At 36.2% G+C, this 23,514-nt stretch overlaps 1 protein-coding gene and 1 long non-coding RNA gene across 2 annotated transcripts; one reads left to right on the top strand and one right to left on the bottom strand.

The window, feature by feature from the left end:
- The first annotated feature begins 3,953 nt into the window (after positions 1-3,953).
- On the top strand, positions 3,954-5,391 carry LOC111388035 (F-box/kelch-repeat protein SKIP25-like). The gene has a single exon (XM_023012694.1). The coding sequence runs from the start codon at positions 4,106-4,108 to the stop codon at positions 5,294-5,296; it is 1,191 nt and encodes a 396-aa protein (XP_022868462.1). The 5' UTR covers positions 3,954-4,105; the 3' UTR covers positions 5,297-5,391.
- Positions 5,392-7,575: 2,184 nt separating this feature from the next.
- Positions 7,576-16,110, bottom strand: LOC111388027. The gene is made up of 2 exons (XR_002701492.1): positions 15,688-16,110; positions 7,576-7,884 (listed from the first exon to the last, which is right to left on the bottom strand). It is a non-coding gene; the product is annotated as an uncharacterized LOC111388027 (long non-coding RNA).
- Positions 16,111-23,514: the final 7,404 nt, after the last annotated feature.

The following is a 23,514-nucleotide window of genomic DNA, read 5'->3' as shown; positions in this document are numbered from 1 at the left end:
TCCATGTCCTTAATGTGTTTATGATATGGTATTTGGCAGACGATTAGTTAATGTGTATCATCTTACGAGAATACATTAATAAAATGACGATTTAAGTAATTGCGATATTTTTCCAAAGATTAATCTAAGATTTAATTCGAATGTTAATAAGATTCGACAATTCAATGCTACCACGCCACAACTTGACATTGAAATGAATTTTGTGTAGTTTCATTATCAAATACACTGTGGGCAGTCTTCAATTTGGTTCAACTTTTGCAATTTCACACGCTCGGGGATATGGGCTCCATTTGTTTCAAATAATTAGGTCAATGGAGACTGTTTCATTTATTTATTTATTGGTATTAATTGAATTCAGAAAGGCCTTGTTTAAAAAAGTGTAATAATAATAATAATAATAATAATTGGCGACGTGTATAATCTATTTGCCTTACGATTGTTTACAATTTCTCGAACAATGACATTGATATGTAATGCAATGTTACTTTCGTTTACAATTCTTACATAAAAATTGGGGCATGCGTTGATCGTTGACAAATTAAGTCGAGTGCTAAGAGGTTGATTAGCGAGTTTATTAAACTTAGGGCCTGTTTAGTCGAACTTCTACCTTTCGTAAAAGAGTTTCTTGAGAAAATAATCTTTAAGTAATGTTTGAAAACTAATTTTTAAAAGAGTTTTTAAAGAAAATCACATTGAGCCAATATCTTTAAAAAATTTATAAAATTAAAAAAATAGATCTAAAAATAGCTTTTAATTCTTGAAAATTTCCTTTTGACTTCTCAAAAAAGTCATGTCAAATCGCCATTAATCTTCTGGGTGATGCTAGACGAACAGGGCCAATGTGGTGTCCCCCTATTCGTCTAGAACAATTCTAATCTCCTTGTAGATAGAAATTCATTCCCTTGGACTTGTCTAGTGTACTGCCTTGCCAAATATATGAAGGGGAAAGTCAATGTTTACTTTTCTGTAACTAGTTGAAGTTGCAGTCGCAGTCTCACATCCATTTATATATTCATTCTGACTTAAGCTTAGCTTCGATTATTAAATTTATAAATGATTTATACGATGAAATATTAGTGAACTTCATAAAATGTGTGGATAAATAATGAGCAATAGTTATGATTTAAGAATAAAATTAATATTTGATTTTAACCGATTTTCTAAATTATGTATAAATTTCCATTCAGAGGAAGCCGCTTTGTTTATTTTCAAGAATTGAAATAGATCATGTGTTGGTTCAGTTTTATTAAGAAAAATAAAACTCATGCGTGAACAATCATTTTAAGATCTTAGCTTTTTTATTTTTTAACATAGATATCCGGGCCAGTTTAAGTTCCCTCGACTAATTCCACAGGCCCTGAGATTTACAGTCAAATATTCACCTCAGTGGTCTTGAGGGGACTTAAACTGGTAGTCATTGGAGAGCAAACACAAAGTCTGACCACTGAGCAACCCCTAAAAATTAGATCTTAGCTTTATTTTTCAAAACACAATTCTTGACATTGAATTCAATTAAATTGAATTATACATTTTATTTTATTTTTTTATTTTTTTTGGAAGTCTTCAATTTGGTTCAACTAATTTAGGTCATGGAACTCGTCCCATTTATTTATTTATTTGTTTTTGCTTTTGCTTTTGCTTTTGCTCCATAGTTGATATTTTTTGGATTTATTATGTAGAATTGAATTTGAAAGTAAGCATTGTTCGTCTCTAAAGAGGGATCACGTGAAAGAAAGGCCACCTATGTATTAATGATTCTTATAAATGAGGGGCATAGTTGGTCTCTTTAGATGGGACGACTCAAATAACAGCCACCCATGTGTTAGATATATATTTATTTTTCTTGAGAAAATTAAATGGAATGTGTGTCAATCATTTTTATGTACAAATGGTTTTTCCCATAATCTTGAGTACAAGAAAGGCTACTTTTATGAACCACTCTGTCTGCCTTTTGTCATTTATTATTGGAAAAATTGCAGCAGCAGTTCCTAATCTTTTTATTTTTTGCAGATTTTATCATAACAATTATTTTGTATCAGCAAAGGTCTCTAACCTTTCATAAATATATACTTGTGGTCTATCTTGACGGAAACCGTCCAAAACACTGTCAGTTGACCGGAAAAATTCATTGAATTATCTGCTATCGCGACACTTTTATTAGATGTTGATACCTTTTTGGACGGTATATTTGGACGATTTTATTGAATGTTGATTCCTTAATTTTTTGGGTCAACTAAAGGCGTTTTCGACGGTTTCCGTTTATATGGACTCCAAGTGCATATTTATGAAATGTTATGAATCTCTATTGACACAAAATGAAAGTTATGGTAAAATTTAAAAAAAATAAAAAGATTAGGGACCACTACTGTAATTTTCTCTATATCTATATCTTTCTCTCTCAAATTGGATTGCTAAAGTCCAAGTGAACACCTTTGTGATCTTCCATTTGTGATAGCTATGCATGCCAATAAATATCACACCATTTTTTGAAATTTTGATATATTTTTATTTTGAAAAAAAAAAAAGTTTGATTTTATTCTATTCAAGCTGAAGAGTTTTACAAACAATTTAAATGATACAAGAGTAAAATTTGAAACAAAATTAAAATTTAATAATTTAACTGAGACAAATCAAAATGACTATGCAACGAGTCATATTAATATAGAGATGCTAATATGTAGATACCATTATTCTTTCTAAAATTTTGAAATCTCAACTTCAATTTTCCCTTCAAAGGGAATTTCACTAGTATTTTTAAGGGATAATTATCGCTACGACCTCTAACCTTTTACTTATATGTGGAGCTCTGGACGACTATCGTCGAAGGTCCACTATTTGATTAGGAATGGCCAATTTTTTAAAAGTGCAATCTGGTAACTTTACCTTAAACCCACATAAATCAATTAAAATAATTAAACAGAAAAGTGAAAAAAAAATTTAATTAATTTTTTTCCCTCCAAACTTCACCCCGCCACACCCCAACCAAACATAGAGGTGTCCTTCAATCTCAAGAGTTAAATCTCCAAGTAGTCACTATATTTCGCCAAAAATTTTCAGAAGGTTATTGAACTTTAAAACTTTCTTAAATAGTCACTGAACTTTGCCAAAAATTTCCAGAAAATCACCGAACTTCAAAACTTCCCTAAATAGTCACTGAACTTTGTGAAAAGCTTTTAGGGGGTCACTAAACTGGTGATGTATTGGGTCCCAAATTGAAAAGTTGAGTGACTCTCTAGGAACTTTTTGCAAAGTTTAGTGACTATTTAGAAAAGTTATAAAGTTTAGTGACCTCCTGAAAACTTTTGACAAAGTTCAATAACTATTTGAATAATTAACTCTCAATCTCACACAAGTAAAAAGTTTGGAATCTCAATTTCAACAAATTGAAAGTTAGAATAGAAATTATAATAAATTGAAAAGTTTGAGACAGCGACTCTCATTATCCCTATTTTTATTTTTAATCTCAAAGTGGCACTATTTAAAGGATTTTGATATTGTACAAAGAATAATTCTACTCCTACAAAATTGGTATACAAAAGTAAATTGCCAAAGTGTGTTGGCAAAATCTTGACCCTTGATTTTAAATGATTTAAAAATATGTTTTTGAAATGATTTGTGTATATTTGATTTTGTAACCTAACTTTGTAAATCCCCTTCGTTATTATAGCATAGTTCTTGTACAAATTACACCCCCTCACAACAGGGGGCCCGCGCCAATAAAAAAGGGAAAATTCTACTTGTACATAATTATTACACATAATGGTATCCATAATTGGATGTGGCAATCATCCGATTATTGATGTGCAAGTGTGAGATTTGAATTAAATGTTGGATTCAGTACCACGTATAATTATGAATACAATTATGTAGACAATTATGTACATGTAGCACTTCCCTAAAAAAGGTACGGCCCCTTGTTGTGAGGGGATTGTCAGCCTCCATATAAAGGAGTCTCCACCTCTAGCATGGTTGCTGTTTAAATTGAATCCTGCTACACTTATAAGAAATCTCGTGACTTCATTGTTTCAATAAAGTAATTGCATCATATTTCTATCCCTTTAAAGAAACTCTATCTCCCTCTCACACCGAAGCTCACTAGAATCCCATGTCTTCTACAAAAGTTGAACTAGAAATGCCTTACCACACAGCCGCCGCCTCCTTCAAACGCCAGAAGCACCACCACTGTCATAACGAGAACAGCAACCTGTCTTTGTTGCCTGGACTCCCTGATGATGTAGCCCAGATTTGCCTTTCTCTTGTACACCCTTCGATCCTTTACTCAGTTTGCCATTCTTGGCGCCGCCTTATATATTCACCCTCTTTTCCTCCTTTCCTCTCGATTTATGCTCTGTGTGTGTCTACAAAAGCCGTAGATCAAGCTTCTTATCATTCAACATCTGCTGAATTCTCATGTTTTGAGCCGCTTTCTTGTAAATGGTTGTCCCTTCCGCCGCCGCCGCTTCAGTTTTTGCTCCACCACCCTTCATTTATATCCCGGAAAATTCCAATTCAGTCCGTTAATGTTTCGGGGAATTTAGTTCTTCTCGCCGCCACTGCCGACCAATTCCTCCCTGCCCTTTCTCGGCCACTCATTTTTAACCCCCTGTCCCAGCGGTGGACCTATGGCCCCCCATTCGCCGCCCCACGACGGTGGTGCATAGCTGGTGCATCACGCGGTGTCGTTTACGTAGCAAGTGGAATCGGGTCCCGCTACAACACCGAGTTGGCTCGGTCTGTCGAAAAATGGGACCTCAAAAATATCAACAACAATGGTTTTCGATCACCGTTGGGGATTGAGCCATCTTGGAAATGGGAAAAAATGGGAGAACTGAAGGATGGAAAATTCAGCCGTGAATCCGTAGATGCAATTGGATGGAGAGGCACGCTCTGCATGGTGAACGTAAAAGGCGATGCGGCCAAGGAAGGTAAAATTTATGACGTAAAAACCGACGCATGGTCGGAGATGCCGGAGGGGATGCTGGTGGGGTGGCGGGGCCCCGCCGCCTCCATGGATGAGGAAACCATATATGTGGTGGATGAGTCGAAAGGTGCATTGAGAAAGTACGATGACGGCAGGGACGTGTGGGTGGAGATATTGGTGGATGATAGACTTAAAGGAGCACAACAAACGGTGGCGGGAGGTGGCAAGGTGTGTGTATTGGTTGGTAATGGTGGTGGCTTTGTAGTGGTGGATGTGGTGGCGCAACCGGCTAAATTGTGGGTTGTGGATACTCCCGCGGGGTTTGAAGCTGTAAGTATTCATATCTTGCCTAGAATGAGCCACACTGTACATTAATTAGCCGTGAACATTCTCAGCTGAATTGGCATATTTTCTGTATACTCCTTTGCCTTGGTAGTAGACAAATATTTATATAAAGATCATTCACTTCAGATTGAAGATTGCCTTTTATTTATTTATTTTTTTTCCTTCACTAGGAATTTTTCTAATAAGATTTGAACAAGACATTCAAGATGGAGTATTATGAAACAAAATGTATAACGAGATTCTTATAAAAAATAATAAAAAGAGTCATGTTTGATGTACAGAATAAATTTTCATAGAATGCTATCAGAATACACACATAATGGGGTGGGTAGGGTATTTTTTGGCACATTTTTTTCATGATGGGCCCCACATTATGAGACTATTCTGGCAACATTCTGTACATATGGATTTATCCTAATAAAAAACTTGGTTTTGTTATGACCATCATGTTGACTATGATCAAACGAGAATGAATAAATATCTTGTACGAAGATGGTGGAATTGAAGACATTGGTGCATAACATTTGGATGACTCTGCAATATTTTTCATTTATTGAGATCAAAGGAGTAGTTTCTTTCCCTTAGATTTTGTCCCATTTAACTTTATTCGCAAGTTATTAAGGGGACAGCATTTTGTTACTTTAAATTTGTTTTTTTTTTTTACAAGGTGTCCTATTCTAGACTAATCCTTGGGTCTGTGATCCGGCCCCTCTTCACACAGTCCGGTTAATCGCAGGATGTGCCTCCAACTGGCCAGGGTCTGAGCGCTCCCCACCTGGTCTGACAAAGTGCCAAGCAAGCCAATCCAAGTTGCACCTTGCCTTCCAAGAATAATCCTTGCCTTCCAAGTTCCCACTTGCCTTCCAAGAATAAATACTTGCCTTCCAAATGTTCCCTTGCCTTCCAAGAATAAATTTTTTTTTTTTTTTTTTTTACTTTAAATTTGTTTTGTCTTATGTAGAAGTATATATGAGTTTACTACTTACTCTATAAGATTGTACTCTATCAATTCTGAATTCTAATAGGAACTCTATACGTATGAATCCATCAGGGTAATTAGCAAGAAATATCCTATCGCTGCATTCATTGCAGAAAATAGTTCATATCACTTCAAATTTGGCATTTATATCCTGATTCTAAACCTTTTTTGTAGAGTTGGTCCTTTTCGTCATATTTCGTTAAATCATTCTGTGAAATATAGATAATTGGAGCAAAACGTTCCTATCGTTTACTCTCATTGTGCAAATTGTTCCCATAGTTTCAATTTTGACATTTGGACACTCATATTAACCTTTCTTTTCACAAAATGTACTTATCATTTATTTTCTCCATTATGGTATTATAAAATGACTAATTTACCTCGCTCTTTGAGAAGGAAGAAAATATTAAAAAAATTATATCCAGAATCCCAAAATTTTTAAAAAGTACAAACGAGTCTCACGTAAAACAATCTAAAACATTCTAACAAAAGAAAAATATTTTATCTTTTCAATTTACCCACATACCCCTACGCCCACCCCACCAAAAAAAAAAAAAGGGGAAGAATTATAAGTATAAAAAAATGTTTGAAAAGAATTAAAAATAGAAAAATAAAAAATAAAATGGTTCTTCGCTTCGAGCAAGACGAGTTTTTAAGCGCAAGAATTTCAACATCGATCACATCACCACGAGTTTACATAAAAATATTGTACATTCTTGTAGTGTTAAATTTACGTGTTACAATTATTTCAGCAAATGATTTTTTTTTTGGATATCTTTTAGCTACTTGTGCACTGTTGACGCGTATATAACAAACGATTACATTGCATACTGGTATTTTTCATTATCAATAAATTTGACTCTCAATTTCAAATAGACCTAGCCATGAACTGAACGGAACGAATCCAAATTTAACGTTGTTGATTGAGTGACATGGGAATGACAAAATAACATGCATTCTTTTAAGATATTACTAAAATCTTGACGAGTTTTGCTTCACGTCCAGGGCCACGCGGCCCTGAACGTGCCCCCTATAAGTGGGGGCCTGTTCACCCTTGGCGCCCCCAGTGATGCTACACCAACAGGGATTGGTGACAGGTTTTAAAACCAGATGACACGTGTCAAGCAGTGATTGAACAATTTAAAAAACCACCAAAAATCGGACCATACATATGCTGACACTTCACACTTGGATTCAAACCTTGTTTTGAATCCCTGTTTGAGTAGATTAATTGTGGCGCCCCTGGCCCTGGACAAGGGACTTTGCCCAATCTTGACCTTGCAAACCTGGATTTCTGTATCAACTGCAAAATCAAGGAGTAGAGCTCTAATTTAACACATTCAAAACCATATAGCACGATTTTTCAATTATAGGATGCCCGGCGAGTTAACATGGTTTCTCTTATTTTCTGCAGTTTGATTTAGGTATGCTTCTAGAGCAGAAAAATGAAAGATACATTATTATAAACATGGTAGAGAAACTCTTCAATTTGATTCAAAAGTAGTCCGAATTACATTTTTCAAAGTACTGACCACTCCCCCAAGAAACAAAGGGATTACTCTGAATTGCTTGGAGGTCTTTCTTTCGGATGCTTGGAGGTGTAGTGATCAATGAGCTGATTATGAATTGCTAGCTGCATCTGAAAATTCAAATCCCAGAATATGTAAGAACTTTCAAAACAATAACACGTAGACAATTAATTAAACGTGTAACACGTCAATTAACAGCCATTAAGGAGGTCAAAAACAATGTATTAGCTGAATCTCGACATCAAACAAGTGCTGCAGACTCCAGTAGAAAGGTAAGTGATAAATTATAATTTGAATAACACTATGCCAGAAAGTAGGTGACTAATAGAGTGACATAATAGATGTTGACAAGATATACTTAGATGAAAAAGCTGACTGCTTTAAATTATGTCAATTGTTATAATTTAGATGGCCTTAACAAAGAACTCTGTTTTAGTTTGTCTGAACTTTGAACCTGAAGAACGCGATGCCCATCATAGCCCTCAAGATCATGTCAACTTCACTTCTGAACTACTGAAACTACTAGCATTCTCTTCTCTTTAGATGGATACAAAGATAAAGTGGCAATCAAAAAATTTCTTCGCAGAATTTTAGAGCATTTATGTTGGGGAGAAAACGCGTGGGTCGAGTTTGGCTGACAAATAGTGGAATTGAGAAAATACAGCTAAAAATGGACACAAGTATTTACGTGTTTCACCCAATTTAGGCTACGTCCACGGACAAGTATAGGAGAATTTCACTATAGTAGGAGAATTACAACACTCTTTAAATACAAGGAGATAACAACATTTAATCTCTCTTGTAATTAGGAAAAACACGAGTAGGAAAAATACCTAGAAGAAAACAATAATTTTTTCTCTCAATTTTCCCTCTCCAGACACTACTTTTCTCTCCAACTCCAATCCTATATTTATAGGAAATTTAGCAGCCTTTTATATTAAATTCCACCACCTAATGCTTCAGAAAATTCACTGGAATTTTCTTCACGTGGCTGTCATTAGCTGGAAACTCCAATTTTGCCACCATCACCTTTGCATGCATGTATATATTTTTCTTAACCATTAAGAAAGCAACAACCTTATCCATTTGATCAAAAAATGTGGCTTTGTTTATTAACATTTCTCCCACTTAAACTCACTTTTGTTGACCACTTCAATCCTTCCCATACTTGTCATTTCCATGCTACTTACGTTTTTGTTAGGCCGATGGAGGATCGACACCATATAAACTTGTCAATTCTGATTGACTTTGTCAACATATCAGCTAAGTTGTCTACTGTATGAATTTTCTGTATATCCACACTTCCTTCCTCCATCTTTTCTCGAACAAAGTGATATTGGACTCGAATATGCTTTGTCCTCTTATGAAATGCTAGATTCTTTGCCAAATGTAAAGCGCTTTGACTATCACAAAATAGAGTAATCTTCTCTAGTTTGTGTCCGAGCTCGTCCATTAACATTTGCAACTAGATTGCCTCTTTGCTAGCTTGTGTAGCTGCCGCGTATTCTGCCTCCGTCATAGAAGTAGCCACGATAGATTGTAGTTTCGAAACCCAGCTTACAGCAGCTCCAACAAGAGTAAACATATATCTTGTGGTGGATTTGCTTTTATCAAGATTACCTGCATAATCTGAATCAACATAGCCTCTGACAATAAAATCTGATCCTCCATAACATAATGTAGCATTTGAGGTACCCTTGACATATCTCAGGATTCTCTTCACAGTACTCCAATGCTCTTTACCAGGATTTGCCATGTATCGACCAACCACTCCCACTACTTGTGCAATGTCTGGTCTTGTACATATCATAGCAAACATTAAGCTACCCACTGCTGATGCATACGGTACTCGAGATATCTCCATCCTCTCTGCTTCGCTGCTAAGGCTCATACTTGAGGATAACTTGAAATTATAGAAAGAGGGGTAGAAATTGGCTTACAATCTTTTGCATATTGAAGCAACGCAAGATTCTCTTCACGTAATTCTTCTAATTAAGCCAAATCTTCCAACTATTTCTATCTCGATAAATTTGCATCCCTAGAATCTTGTTTGTCGGTCCCAAGTCCTTCATATCAAACTCCCTAGCCAATTGTGCCTTCAAATTTTCAATCTAATCTTTGTTGGGGCCTGCTACCAACATGTCATCAACATACAACAGCAGAATAATGAAATCATTATCACCAAATCTCATGTAGTATGTACACGGATCTGAACTGAGTCTGTTGTATCCAAGGCTCATGATGAAGGAATAAAATCTCTTGTACCAACATCTCGGCGCCTGTTTGAGACCGTATAGAGATTTGTTCAACCTGCAAACCAAGTTCTCTTTTTCTTTTTCTTCAAAACCTTCTGGTTGGAGCATATAAATCTCTTCTTCAAGTTCTCCATGAAGAAATGCAGTTTTCACATCTAACTGCTCCAAGTGTAAGTCAAATGTAGCACACATCGTTAAAACTACTCGAACTGTTGTGAGTCGAACCACAGGAGAAAATATTTCGTTGAAGTCAATACCTTCTTTCTGAGCATGTCCCTTCACCACCAGTCTCACACGATACCACTCCACTTGGTCATTGCCATCTCGTTTGATTTTATAGACCCATTTATTCCCAATGGCCTTCCTTCCATATGGTAGTGGAACAAGATCCCATGTCTTGTTCTTATGAAGAGCTTCAATTTCTTCTTGCATTGCTGCCATCCACAGAGAAACTTCTTGGCTATTTATAGCCTCATGGAAAGTTAATGGCTCTCCATCTTCTGTTAGTAAGCAATATGCAATATTACTCTCCATAATGTAATCTAAGTGCTAAGCCGGTTCTTTTCTCTCTTGTATTGATCGTCGAACATCTGGAGCATTAGACTCAACTTGTTCTTCATGCTCTAGTGTTACTTCAGAAGAATCTATATCTTCTCGTTCGCCTCCAACTTCAACTGTAATAGTTTCTAATTTTTCTTTTGAAGTGTTATCATTTACTTTTTTCCTGTATTTTGCCTTCTGCAAATATGACATCTTTGCTAATTATCACCTTGTGGGCAGTGGGATCCCACAAGCGGTACCCCTTGACTCCATCAGCATACCCTAAGAAAATACATTTTCTGGATTTTGGATCCAGCTTTGATGTTTCTTGGGTATTGTACATAACGTATACAGGACTTACAAATATATGTCAGCGAGAATAATCAACCGATTTATTAGTCCACATTTCTATAGGCGTCTTCAAATCAATTGCAGTTGATGGCGACCGATTGATCACATAATAAGCGATTTTGACTGCTTCTGCCCAGAATGACTTGGCTAACCTTGCAGTTCTCAACATTGCTCTTGTTTTTTCTAACAATGTTTTGTTCATCTGCTCTACCACTTCATTTTGCTGTGGTGTATGCCGTCGAAAACTGTCTCTTGATACCTTCTTGTTGACAAAAGTTATCAAATTCATCATCGGCATATTCTCCTCCAATGTCAGTCCTCAAACACTTGATCATTTTTTTAGATTCAAGCTCCACACGCACTTTGAATATTTTGAAAACCGCGAACACATCTGCCTTCCTCTTGATTGGATAAACCCAACATCTCCTGGAGTAATCATCAATAAAAGATACAAAGTATCTTGCACCTCCTAGGGAAGTGCTTGCCAAACATTAGAATGAACCAACTTCAAGATACCTTTACTTCTAGCAGTGGAACTGCTAAACTTCAATCTGTGCTACTTACTAGTAATACAATGCTCACAAAAGGGTAATGAAACTTTTTTTAGCCCTGGAAGAAGCTTTTGTTCCGAGAGAATTTTCAAACCACGTTCCGATATGTGACCAAGTTTGCGATGTCACATCATCGTTAATTCTTTTGCTGAACCTGTCGCATCGACAGATGCTTCTCCTTCTTGTAGTGTTTCTCCTTTAAGCATGTACAAATTTACAGCTATCTTTTCTGCATTCATCACCACAAGCGCGCCTTTGATTATTTTCATAATCCCATCTTGCATATGGGTTTTGCAGCCAATGCTATCTAATTCTCCTAAAGACAATAGATTTTTCTTCAAACCTTTTACGTGTCATACCTCTTGGATAGTGCGAATTGTACCATCATACATTTTCAATTTGATGGTACCAATACCAGCGATCTCCAAAGCATGATCATTCCCCATAAACACAGATCCTCCTGTGATGGTCTCATATTGATAAAATCATTCCCTTATTGGTGTTCTGTGCCATGTAGCTCCTTGATCCATAAGCTAGACATCAGAAAATTTCTTTCTGCCTTCAACAACTGTTGTTGCCTCGCTGTATAAAATTTCACCATCATTTGAGGTGCTTGCTAGACAGCCCTGAGCTTTTGACATCTCAGTACCTTTTCCTTTGGCTTTTTCATTCTTCTTGAGACTCCATCAATCCCTTTTTAACTGCCCTTTTTTGCCACAGTAATGACACTTGGCATTTTTCTTACTCCTGGATTTTGATCTACTTTGATTATGACTCCCACTGGAGCCACATTCCGTTGATCTCCCTCTCATCATCGTTAAAGCTTCTGCCTGATGTGAACTTATCAATCTGTCCTCCTTGTTCTCGCGCCTACTTTCCTCTTCAAGAACAGCAGTTACAACATCATCGAAGATTGAGTTTCAAGGTTGTTGGTGAAGTTGATGATGAGTTGATCATACGAATCTAGTAGACTTTGAAGTAAGATTTCAGCACGTTCACTCGCCTCTATATTATGTTCCATTGATGTCAGTTGTGAAAATAGAGTATTGAGGGTGTTGATGTGATCTATCACCGTAGTTGACTCCATCATCCTAAGGGTGTAAAGCTTTCTCTTTAAGAAGATTTTGTTGTCTAACGATTTGACCTCATACAGCTTTATCAGAGTATCCCATATCTCTTTGACCGTCTTTTTCTCCGTCACACTTGACAATACTCTATCGGCTAGTGCAGATTAGCAACTGCGTTGCTATCCATCTCGTTCCACTTAATATCGTCAATGATCTCCACAGACCTTTGTCCAATTGCCGCCAAGCAGTTATCTTTTCGCAAAACTGCTTTTATTCTTATTTTCCACAATGAGAAATTGTTCTCATTGAACTTTTAAATCTCATACTTTGTCGCCATTTTGTTCACCAATACTATGACTAAACAATGACCCTACACAGAACCTGGCTTTGATACCACTGTTGGGGGGAAAACGCGTAGGTCAAGTTTGGCTGACAAATCGTGGAATTGAAAAAACACAACTAAAAATGGACACAGGTATTTACGTGGTTCACCCAATTTAGGCTACGGCCACGGACAAGTATATGAGAACTTCACTATAATAAGAGAATTACAACACACTCTCTAAATACAAAGAGATAACAAAAATTAATCTCTCTTGTAATTAGGAGAATCATGAGTAGGAAAATGCGTAGGAGAAAACAATAATTTTCTCTCTATTTTTTTCTCTACTAAAAGAATATTTTCTCTCAATTTTCCCTCTCCATACACTACTTTTCTCTCCAACTCCAATCCTATATTTCAAGGAAATTTAGCCGCCTTTTACATTAAATTCCACCGCCTAATGCTTCAGAAAATTAGCTGGAATTTTCTGCATGTGGCTGTCATTAGCTGGAAACTCCAATTTTGCCACCATCACCTTTGCATGCATGTATGTATTTTTCTTAATCATTAAGAAAGCAACAACTTTATCCAGTTGGTCAAAAAATGTGGCTTTATTTATTAAGAATTTAGTCATGGTCAATAGGCTTAGGCGCTAATAAAAACTAGATTTCACTCCATACAAGGGACAGTGAAAAAGGTAAGCACAAAATGTACTGCAAAATTCGGACATACAAAAGCATGCAGATAAAAGCAAAAGAAAATCATAATTAATTTCAAACCCAAAAAAGATAGACAATTTTTCCAAAAAGAGAAATGACTCCACCCTCTGTACAGTGCTGATATTTCCAAACAATTGTTCTTTTGTGCCTACAAGTCCTGCTATCTCCACAGAATGAGACATCCAAGATTAGCCTCACTGAGTACCGTATACCAGGAGATTCCATTTCATGGAAGACATATTCTAGATGTTCTATTCTTGACAAATAAGCTCGGACATGTTCACGAGTTACATGGGTTAGGTCATTCCAACCAGTGATGTGGCCAAAAAGAAAACCAGTAGCTTTTATTATCTTATTTTTTTTAAAAGAAAAATAATTATTTTCACCACCTATTTTCACGCATAAATTTTGTGGAAAAATATCTTCTATTGTTCTAATATATTCTTTGTTATACGTACTATGCTCAAAGTTATTTCCAAATCCCAACAACACATGTATAAAACCCTACTGCATCACTGGGAGTGCTCCAATAGCTAGGGCGAAGAGAAAAACCTTATCATATGAAGGTAAGTTCGGCAATCGTGTTTCAAGAACATTTGTTCCCAAGAGTTGTATTTGGGAGTTATGCTTCCTCATCCATATATTTGCATTGCCCTTGTTTGGGCTCCATTTTAATGGGTCAAAAGGAAAAATGTAATTTGGAATAGTGATTTTTTGGAAAATGTATGGTTAAAAAAGAATGATAAGTTTTGGGTTTAAATGTAATATTAAATGTGTGTCTGAAAGAAAAATGCATTACACTAAAATGTAGACCAAATAGGGGCAATATGTAATTGAAACATTTGACACTACACTAAGAAAATCGGATGAGTACAAAGAAGAAGACAATGGGTTTTCTGATGATGGACAGCTTCACTGAACAAGGAAACAAATGTCTTCCAATGGTATACATGGCAGGCTGTTAAGTAGTATAAAATATTTGCTATTGGTGCTAGCTCAAGTATAATAACTACCAACACAAAACATACAGAACAGTTGGTATCATTTTGATCACATTGTAAAATCCTACACATTATCTAAACTCATTTATCGTGTTTTTCGAGCAAAAAAATGCTTGTGCTATAGGTATTGGACTACATTTCAACAATTTTCCCTTTCCTCTTTTGGATTCGCAAAATAGGTACTCCGACTCAAGTTCACTACACAGAGTTGAAGTTAATATGTCCTGGTCCAGTCAACAAACCAGTTCATAGCTTGAGAAACGCAGGTAGACTGAAAAAGAAGCAGCACTAAGAAAATAAGTATACAATATATCAGTCTAAGCCAAGAGATTTACAATCTTCCTTTTTCTTTCTTCTCAAAGACACTGACATTTGCGTTTCAAAACAATTTTTAACACAACCATATACATTTTATAAGTAAAAGAACTCAGACACTCATTCTGAACTTGTTTAGTTTGGTCACCCACAATTTATTCTCTTTTGTGCCCATTAAAAAAACCCTCTGTTTCATGGAATAAAATAATGGGTAATAAACCGATGCATTGATTTGAGAGAAAAAAAATCAGAAGTAAAAAAATGTATAGGAAAAAAAAGATCAAGAAGGGCTGATTCAGCAATGATCAAATAAGATTGATATTCAATCTAAATGCCAAACTACAATGACACAATCTATGAGTATCAAATTTGACAACTGTTCAATATTGGGCTACAATATACATTATAATACCTCATTTAATCCATCCTTATATTACTCGCATAAAACTAAGCCAAAGAGTTACGGGCCTTGTTCCTGATTTCATCAGTTAAACCAATTCAAATACTTCATATGAGGAATCAATTGTGTATAAAGTTCATTAAAATCTTCAATCAGTTTAGCAGTAAATTGTTTACAGAGTAATAATCCGCCTGGTCTAGCCAAAAGGATGCCCAAAGGAACCATCTTAACTAAAGAAGCTACCCCATTAATTGTTTATTCAGTTTCTTTTTCAACCCATTAAAAATTAGCAGCAAAGTAGTGAAACCTGGATGATCTGATGATTAGCGATCAAAATTGCACCAAAACAAAATAATTTGTAAATAAAAAACAAGGAAACGAGGATTAATTACTTTACAGACGGGGCAAATGACTTTGAGGCCAACAGCACGGGCCTCGAGTTGAGACCCTTTGGCCTTCTGATTCTTCTCTGCATTTTTTCTCTGCGCCTCGATCTTCTGCTTTCCCCGTGTCATCTCTCTCTACAACTCACTGTGTTATACGTACGGTTACGCGGGTTTCAAAATTTGGAAGATAGGTATGAGACAGATGAGAATGAGAGAGGAGAGGATGGGGGCCGGCTGAACTCGTGTTCACAATGGGTCTGTGTATTTGGCACGGATAATTGGTGACGCACCTACGATTGCCTCTTTCTTCAAAGGCAATGCTCTTTCGGGCTGTAAACAGAACTCTATCCACTGTTACAAGGGTGGAGATGGTCCTCTGACTCGTCCCCCAATTCGATCTGTCGCAAGTCTTGAGGCAGCCGGTGGTCCGGTACTTGCCAAAGCCACGCAGCATGCACGTGGTAGGAAAAAACATAACGAAGTAGAATCCGACATCGTCCGAACCGATATGGGTGGGATCGAGCCCATTGGCGCAATCTACCTCTTGTCGTGGGGCAGATAGGCAGAGTCACCCAAAGGATATCTCCATGCAAGATCATGTGACAAGTGGAGCAACGTGACAATTCAAAGAAAAGAGGGCGTCACTTAACTAATAAGTCGGGTCTAATAGTACATGACATGCCTAAAGATGCACAATCATCATTACACCCAATGCGACATTGCCTAGGAATGATTGATTGATGAGGTCACGTGTATCTCCATCTAATGGTTCACATCCATCACATTCTACTATAAAAGTTTCTAGTCAGCTCCATTCAAAGGTAATGTTAATTTGATACGTAAATCTTTTTCTATATTATCTTATGTTGCATCCCCAGTTTCAAGCCCTTTCTTTTCTTTGATATATTTGTGCCCCGAACATGTCCCACATTCAATCATATTTATTTAATCATGTTGACTTAATCGTCGAAGTGCCTGCTGCCGTCTCCCCAACCACCGAAATTGGCCATATGCTCTAACTATTTGTTCAAGCGTGCAAGACAAAAGCTTGCGTAGACATTGCGGAACTTGGGATCTGTTGGTCACGTCAGCCTATAAAAAATGGGGTCAATAAGGATTAAAAATATGTGCCATGAATTATTTTAAATGCTGTTAAAATCAGGGGTAAAAAAGTGTACCACCTCATACAAGATTAAAAGAAAAAAATTGTCAAACTTAATATCATTGTAGCAGGACTGAATCTCACCACACAACATTCTCCCTAATTTATGGGATGATTTTACTATGATGTTATGGAACATTTTACCACATTCCTTTGGTTTGTATTATTCAGATCTACCTGCCAGCTATTTCTTTGATCCATGCATTCTATATAATGTTTGGCCTTAAAAATTGAAAGTAACCTCTTGTTTAAGACATGTTTGGATTAAAGTTTTTCTTACTTCTATGTAAACAGTTACTTTTATCTTAAACTAACCTTTCTGTCAAATAACAAATTTATTTCCAACTTTCACCAATGAAAAATATTATTTACAGAACATACTTATTAACTTATAAGTAGACTTCTTAAGCTTTGACAAACATAATACTTTCCTAGACTCACATATAGATGCAGCAGAGAACGAATAAAAACAGGGAAAAAAAACAGAAATACATCAAATAAGGATTAAACATGGGCAGTTAACTTTCATGTTTCAGAAAGATAGCAGGTGGGAGCAATGACTCTTGTCAAGATGCAGTCGGTCTTGACCATAACAAGCTCGTCAACAAAACTGATATGTCACAATTTCATATCCTTTCCATTTGTTACCAACTGCGTGAAGACATGGCAGGGAACTAAATCAGGATTCAAATGACAAATTTAAGTGCTTCCTAAGGATGTATGGAAGCATTAGACGAAAGATTCATCTGTTGAATTGCCCATTTTTCTTGTAAATAAATTTAATCAAATAGTTTCCTTGTGACTAGGAATGTAAACGAGTTGAGTTGAGCCGTCTCGCGAGCCGAAAGTCATGGCTAGATCAAGGCTCGGGCAAAAAATGGTTCGAACTTTTTTGGCTCCAACCGAGGCTCGGCCAAAAAATCAAGTCTCAACTTGAGCTTTTGGCTCGAGCCTTGCCGAGCCGGCTTTTTTTTCATTCATGAAATTTGAAAGTGTTTTTTTATTTTTTAAAAGCTGCAGTAGTTCTAGCTCTACATTAGGAGCACAAGAGCTCACTCCCTCAATGAGTCTTATCTTGCTTGAGACCATGTTATTCAATCTCCTAAGTCCTTGTTAGTTTTATACCGTTTTATGCCCTCGGATTCCTTCACTTGCTTGAAAGATCAAGAATCTTTGCTCTTTCCAGAGATCGACACTTTGACTTACATGAGCAACATTACAAGCTGCCTACATAATGTAGGTAGTTGCATGCAAGCAAGCAGCTAAAAGACGCTGGCCATTTTGCCAAAATGACCCATGTCTATATACCCTGTCACAAGTCGATCGAGCCATGTGAGTTGGCTCGAGCAGCGTCCAAAAATGAGGTTGGGATCGAAACTCGAATTGAGCTGGCTCGATCATTTTTCGGACCTAGCCACTGGTCACCCAAGCTGGTTAGCCCAATTGATTTTCCCACTATACTTTTGACACCTCATATATATAAATCATTACGTAACTTCATTATGTACAAGTAACGTTATTCATGTTTAATTGTCCATTTATTCTTAATCCATCTATTTTTTGGGATTAGAGTTATTTAATTAAGTGAAGATAAGATAATTGGAGTAATTTGATCCGATTACTATCGAGACCAAATATAGAATAGGTGAAGATTATTCTTACCCCAGTGTAATATAGCATGCCGAAGTCACAAGCGATGATATTAAACAGTTTCCAATTGTATTTCATAGGTCTCGACCGATGAGTGGAATATCCATCAACACACTCTATTAATTGGCTCAACCTGAGAAATAACTTGAGGGTCGTTGGAAGCAACTTAATTTAGTTAATGTTGCTCACGACCCATTTACTTCTTGGATGGCTCTCTTTTGTGTTTCGGCCCCTTTACCATTTGTTGGTCCATGAGACCACTATATTAGCCCACTATTATTACACCCTAAAACTATATATTGGCCTCATTGTGTAAGAAGCCGAGTGTGTGCACAATTGTAAAAAGGAGGCAATCGACTTTCTTGTGTTTTCTCCTTTTGAGTTGAAACTTGTTTTCCTCTCTTCTTGGTTGCATATTGCAACCACCCTATTGTGTTTTTTGTGAATGCATTGAATTGAGCAACCAAAGTAAACATAGTTGTAGATTGGAGCCATTGGTTGTGTGTATTTGATAAGGTTAGGATTGGTATACTGAGTGTTCACGAAATTATTTCTTTCAATTTAAAACTACCGCAAGTGTACGGTTCGTTAATAAATAATAAAGTGGATTAAATGAGTCCGAATATCGTCCCACAGAGATTGATTAGTTCAATTTTACCTATCGTTGCTTTAACCGAAACTAAATAACTAAAGTGGATGTGAACCTAATTAAAACCCTAATTTTGGAAAGAAAACCCTAATTACGCAATTTTTATGATTGAATTAAATTAAATACGCAAAACAATATTTTTTACACTCTAGAATGAAATCAAATGTTGAGAACGCACGTTTGTTGTAATCAGTATAAATTAAACACACCAGGATCACGATTTCTCATGCAATTATCACTTTAAAATCTTAGAATCACAATGTGACAACACACTTCAATTGTGAGAAATCAATATTTCTAAATTTATCCAATACTCTCTCGCGAGATGTATCAAACATATTTCTACATACCACCAGCCTATATTTCTATGACAAGCGCATATGTAAAAATGCATACGGTTTTATGAACACTTAAAGATTCACGTAGGGTATAGTTCCTCTCTTCTTGGTTGCATATTGCAACCACCCTATTGTGTTTTTTGTGAATGCATTGAATTGAGCAACCAAAGTAAACATAGTTGTAGATTGGAGCCATTGGTTGTGTGTATTTGATAAGGTTAGGATTGGTATACTGAGTGTTCACGAAATTATTTCTTTCAATTTAAAACTACCGCAAGTGTACGGTTCGTTAATAAATAATAAAGTGGATTAAATGAGTCCGAATATCGTCCCACAGAGATTGATTAGTTCAAATTTTATCTATCGTAGCCTTAACCGAAACTAAATTACCAAAGTGAATGTAGACCTAATTAAACCCTAATTTTGGAAAGAAACCCTAATTATGCAAATTTTATGATTGAATTGTAATTAATATACAAAACGATATTTTAACACTCTAGAATGAAATCAAATGTTGAGAACGCACGTTTGTTGTAATCAGTATAAATTAAACACACCAGGATCACGATTTCTCATGCAATTATCACTTTAAAATCTTAGAATCACAATGTGACAACACACTTCAATTGTGAGAAATCAATATTTCTAAATTTATCCAATACTCTCTCGCGAGATGTATCAAACATATTTCTACATACCACCAGCCTATATTTCTATGACAAGCGCATATGTAAAAATGCATACGGTTTTATGAACACTTAAAGATTCACGTAGGGTATAGCGGTATATTTCTATCCCCTATCGGACCCTACGATGATTTATATTATGTCGAACCTATTCCAATTCTCTCGAATGCAAGAATAAATCACCCAAACTTACACAGTTACGGGCCCTTAATTTCGGAAACAATAATTGCATATAAATTATTCAAAACAATAGAAATATGTCTTAAAGTCAAATTGCAGAACTAGAATATTAAAGATCAAATTACATGGTACATCAATCTTCTAGCACATGAAAAAACTAGCATATCATGCTAAAAAGAAGAAAATACAAAAATAGTTGAAGAAACGTCATCACTCGAATCAAATTTCAATCAATTCTTCAATTGGCACGGTGTTTTCCTCTCGTTTTCTCTTCATTTTCTCCTTCAAAATCTCCATTTTTCTTGTAAAAACGACATCTCCTTCGTTCTGGTCGAGTTTTTGTTTATATAGGACCCAAAAAAATATTGTTTCCATAAGAGTTTCGGCAAAATAAGAAAACTGCAGATTCGACCTCTGAATTGCTCTATACGACAGCATAGTACATTTCTATGTGATAGCATAGAGTAAAAAAGATCTGAGAATAATTTCTTGGGATGCCTCCATGCGACCGCATGGTTATGTCATTCTTTTTGCCGGACAGTTTTTAGTATTTTCGTCAAAACTTTCTCTCTTGATCTCCGATTGAAGTGATTCAAAGTGCATTGGGAAGGAAACTCAAAGATCTACACTTTTGATAGAAATAGGATTTATCAAATTCTGATGTTTAATATGACAAAAATGGATCTCAAATAGAGACTAAAAATCACGAGTATAGTTTTTTCGCCTGTTAATACTTGATAATACTTCGACCATATTTCACATCTTTGACTCCTTTCCTCATCCGATTGACCTCTAACACTCTTGAATCTTCATTTGATTTCCCGTCTCATCTATGAATTATTTGCAACTTGGTCCCCGAACTTTTAGTTTGATCCATTTTGGTCCTTTTTGCTTGTTTCTTTTATTTCCATCATCTCATAATATCACCAAATTGGTACTTAGCTCATTAACTTCCTTGATTTGTCCTTCGGACCATCTTTTGGATAATTGCACTTTGGTCCCTGAACTATCACTTTGCTCCATTTAGTCCTTTTTTCGACTTTTTTCTCTTGAATTCCACCATTTCCATAGAAACACCTACATTGCATGAATCCAACGAGATTAAGTTATAATTTAAATATTTTGCTCGTAATTAAGTCATGCTTGTGATCTAAATAAGTATGCAAAAATACACTTATCACTGAGCCCGGATCTCACAAATTGAAGATCTATTCCGCTATAATTGCTTGTATTGGTTATCCCTCACTCCAAAAGCTAGCTCAAAAGGTGATGCTTTCTCTCACACTTATAAACTGAATATCAACCCCATCTGCAACCGATGTGAGACAACCTCAACAATCTCTCCTCACACATCAAGTTTTGTAGGAGACCAAACACGTCTCCTCCCACACAACGGGCCTTACGGGAGACCAAATTCATCTCTCCCTTACACAACGGGGCCTGCGAGAGACCAAACCCGTCTCCCCTCACACAAACTCGTATCTCCATGACTGTTGGGCCAAAGACTTGTCAATAAATCAGGCTTTGATACTAGTATTAGGTAATATTGAACCTTTCTCACTCTAAAAGCTAACTCAAGATGTGAGGTTTTCCCTCCCACTTATAAACTAAATACCAACCACATCCACAATCGATGTGGGACAACATCAACAATCGGTACTACCCAAATGCCACTGTCACATTACTACCACTACTACGTAGATCCACAACTTGTCACTACATGACACATCCATTGTACCACCACATATCACAATGCATATCCGCAACCTATCACTATACAAACTGTCCAGGTTCGTAACATTTGTTGGCATTGCTCTAGGGACGAAGCCGAGTGCATAGAAGAGGGTGACTCACTCCGATTTTCCACCTCCACCGTTACAGTGACGGGAGAAGATTTTGACTTCACTAGTTGAGCCACAAAGATGATGAGCCAAAAAGGGAAGTTGAAATCAATGTAAGTGGTGTTGGACTCTCTGAATTTTTCAGCTAGTCTTCCTCGAGAATCCCAGAGGGAGAAGGAGCAGAAGCATCCAATGAAGAGAAGGGAATGAAGCTAGAGTCCAGTGCGGTGCTTGCGAGGACTGTGGTGGTAGAGAGTAAACACGTTAGAAGCAATGTTTTACGGTGGCGACGGTGATGAATGTTTTCGTCAACGACGATGGTTGATTAGAAGTGGTGGAAATAGGATGTTGGAAATGGAGTTAGGGTTAGGTTTTCTACATTAAGTGGATGAGTGTGGTATAGGGTAGAGAAGAATGCACCTAATTTAAAATAATAATAATAATAATAATAATAATAATAATAATAATAATAATAATAATAATAATAATAATAATAATAATTTATTCACACCTGACTATTGAAATGAAAAAAAAGAAAAAAAAGAGGTGGGTATAATTTCCTCATTTATGATTTTACTATAGTCTAGAAAAGCCTAATCAGGTCAAGTCTCAATTAATTTTATTGTAGAATTTCTAAAATAGCACTATGTTAATAGCCATACTTAAAGTAACACCTTTTTTCTAAAAGAATAAAAATAAAATTGATATATCCAAATTCCAATTTATCCCTACTTAAAATTATATTTGTTTGTTTTCAATATTTTCTCATGAAATATGCATACAACTTGATGAGCTCTAGCATTCAATCGAGTTAGGCGGATTTTTACACTAGAATGAGTTCCACTATATATAGCCGTTTGTGTTGGTGCTGGAGGAGCAGGAACAATGGAGCGTAGCAAGGATTCTTGAAATCTTCTCTCGTCACCTTACTCAATCCTACAATGGAAACTCAAGTCGAGGTGTTGCAATCAAGCGAAAAAACACTTCTTGTAACCAAAACAAAAACCCCATGGATCAGCAAAGACTTATTCTGGACCCCTCCACTTGATTGATAATCAACAAAAAATAATAATAAAATAATAAATAAATAAAAATGAAATATCCGATTTCAAAAGTAACAACATTCTAACACATCGGGAGCAAACAACTTCCTTCAACATCATAGCTATACTAAATCAATATATAAGCACAATGATCTTTGAAAAATGAGGGCAAAAAGCAACATAATCCAACTTATACACATCTTGAATGAAGATGCACAGTCCATTACGAGGAAGCAAGCCTAAAATAAAGAATTAGTACATTTTGGGATATAAGTGTTTTACCT

The sequence above is a fragment of the Olea europaea genome, unplaced genomic scaffold (genome assembly GCF_002742605.1).
Source record: "Olea europaea var. sylvestris unplaced genomic scaffold, O_europaea_v1 scaffold447, whole genome shotgun sequence".
NCBI lineage: Eukaryota > Viridiplantae > Streptophyta > Magnoliopsida > Lamiales > Oleaceae > Olea > Olea europaea.
Note: the sequence above shows the minus strand (reverse complement) of the source record. Positions and strands in the feature narration are given on the sequence as shown.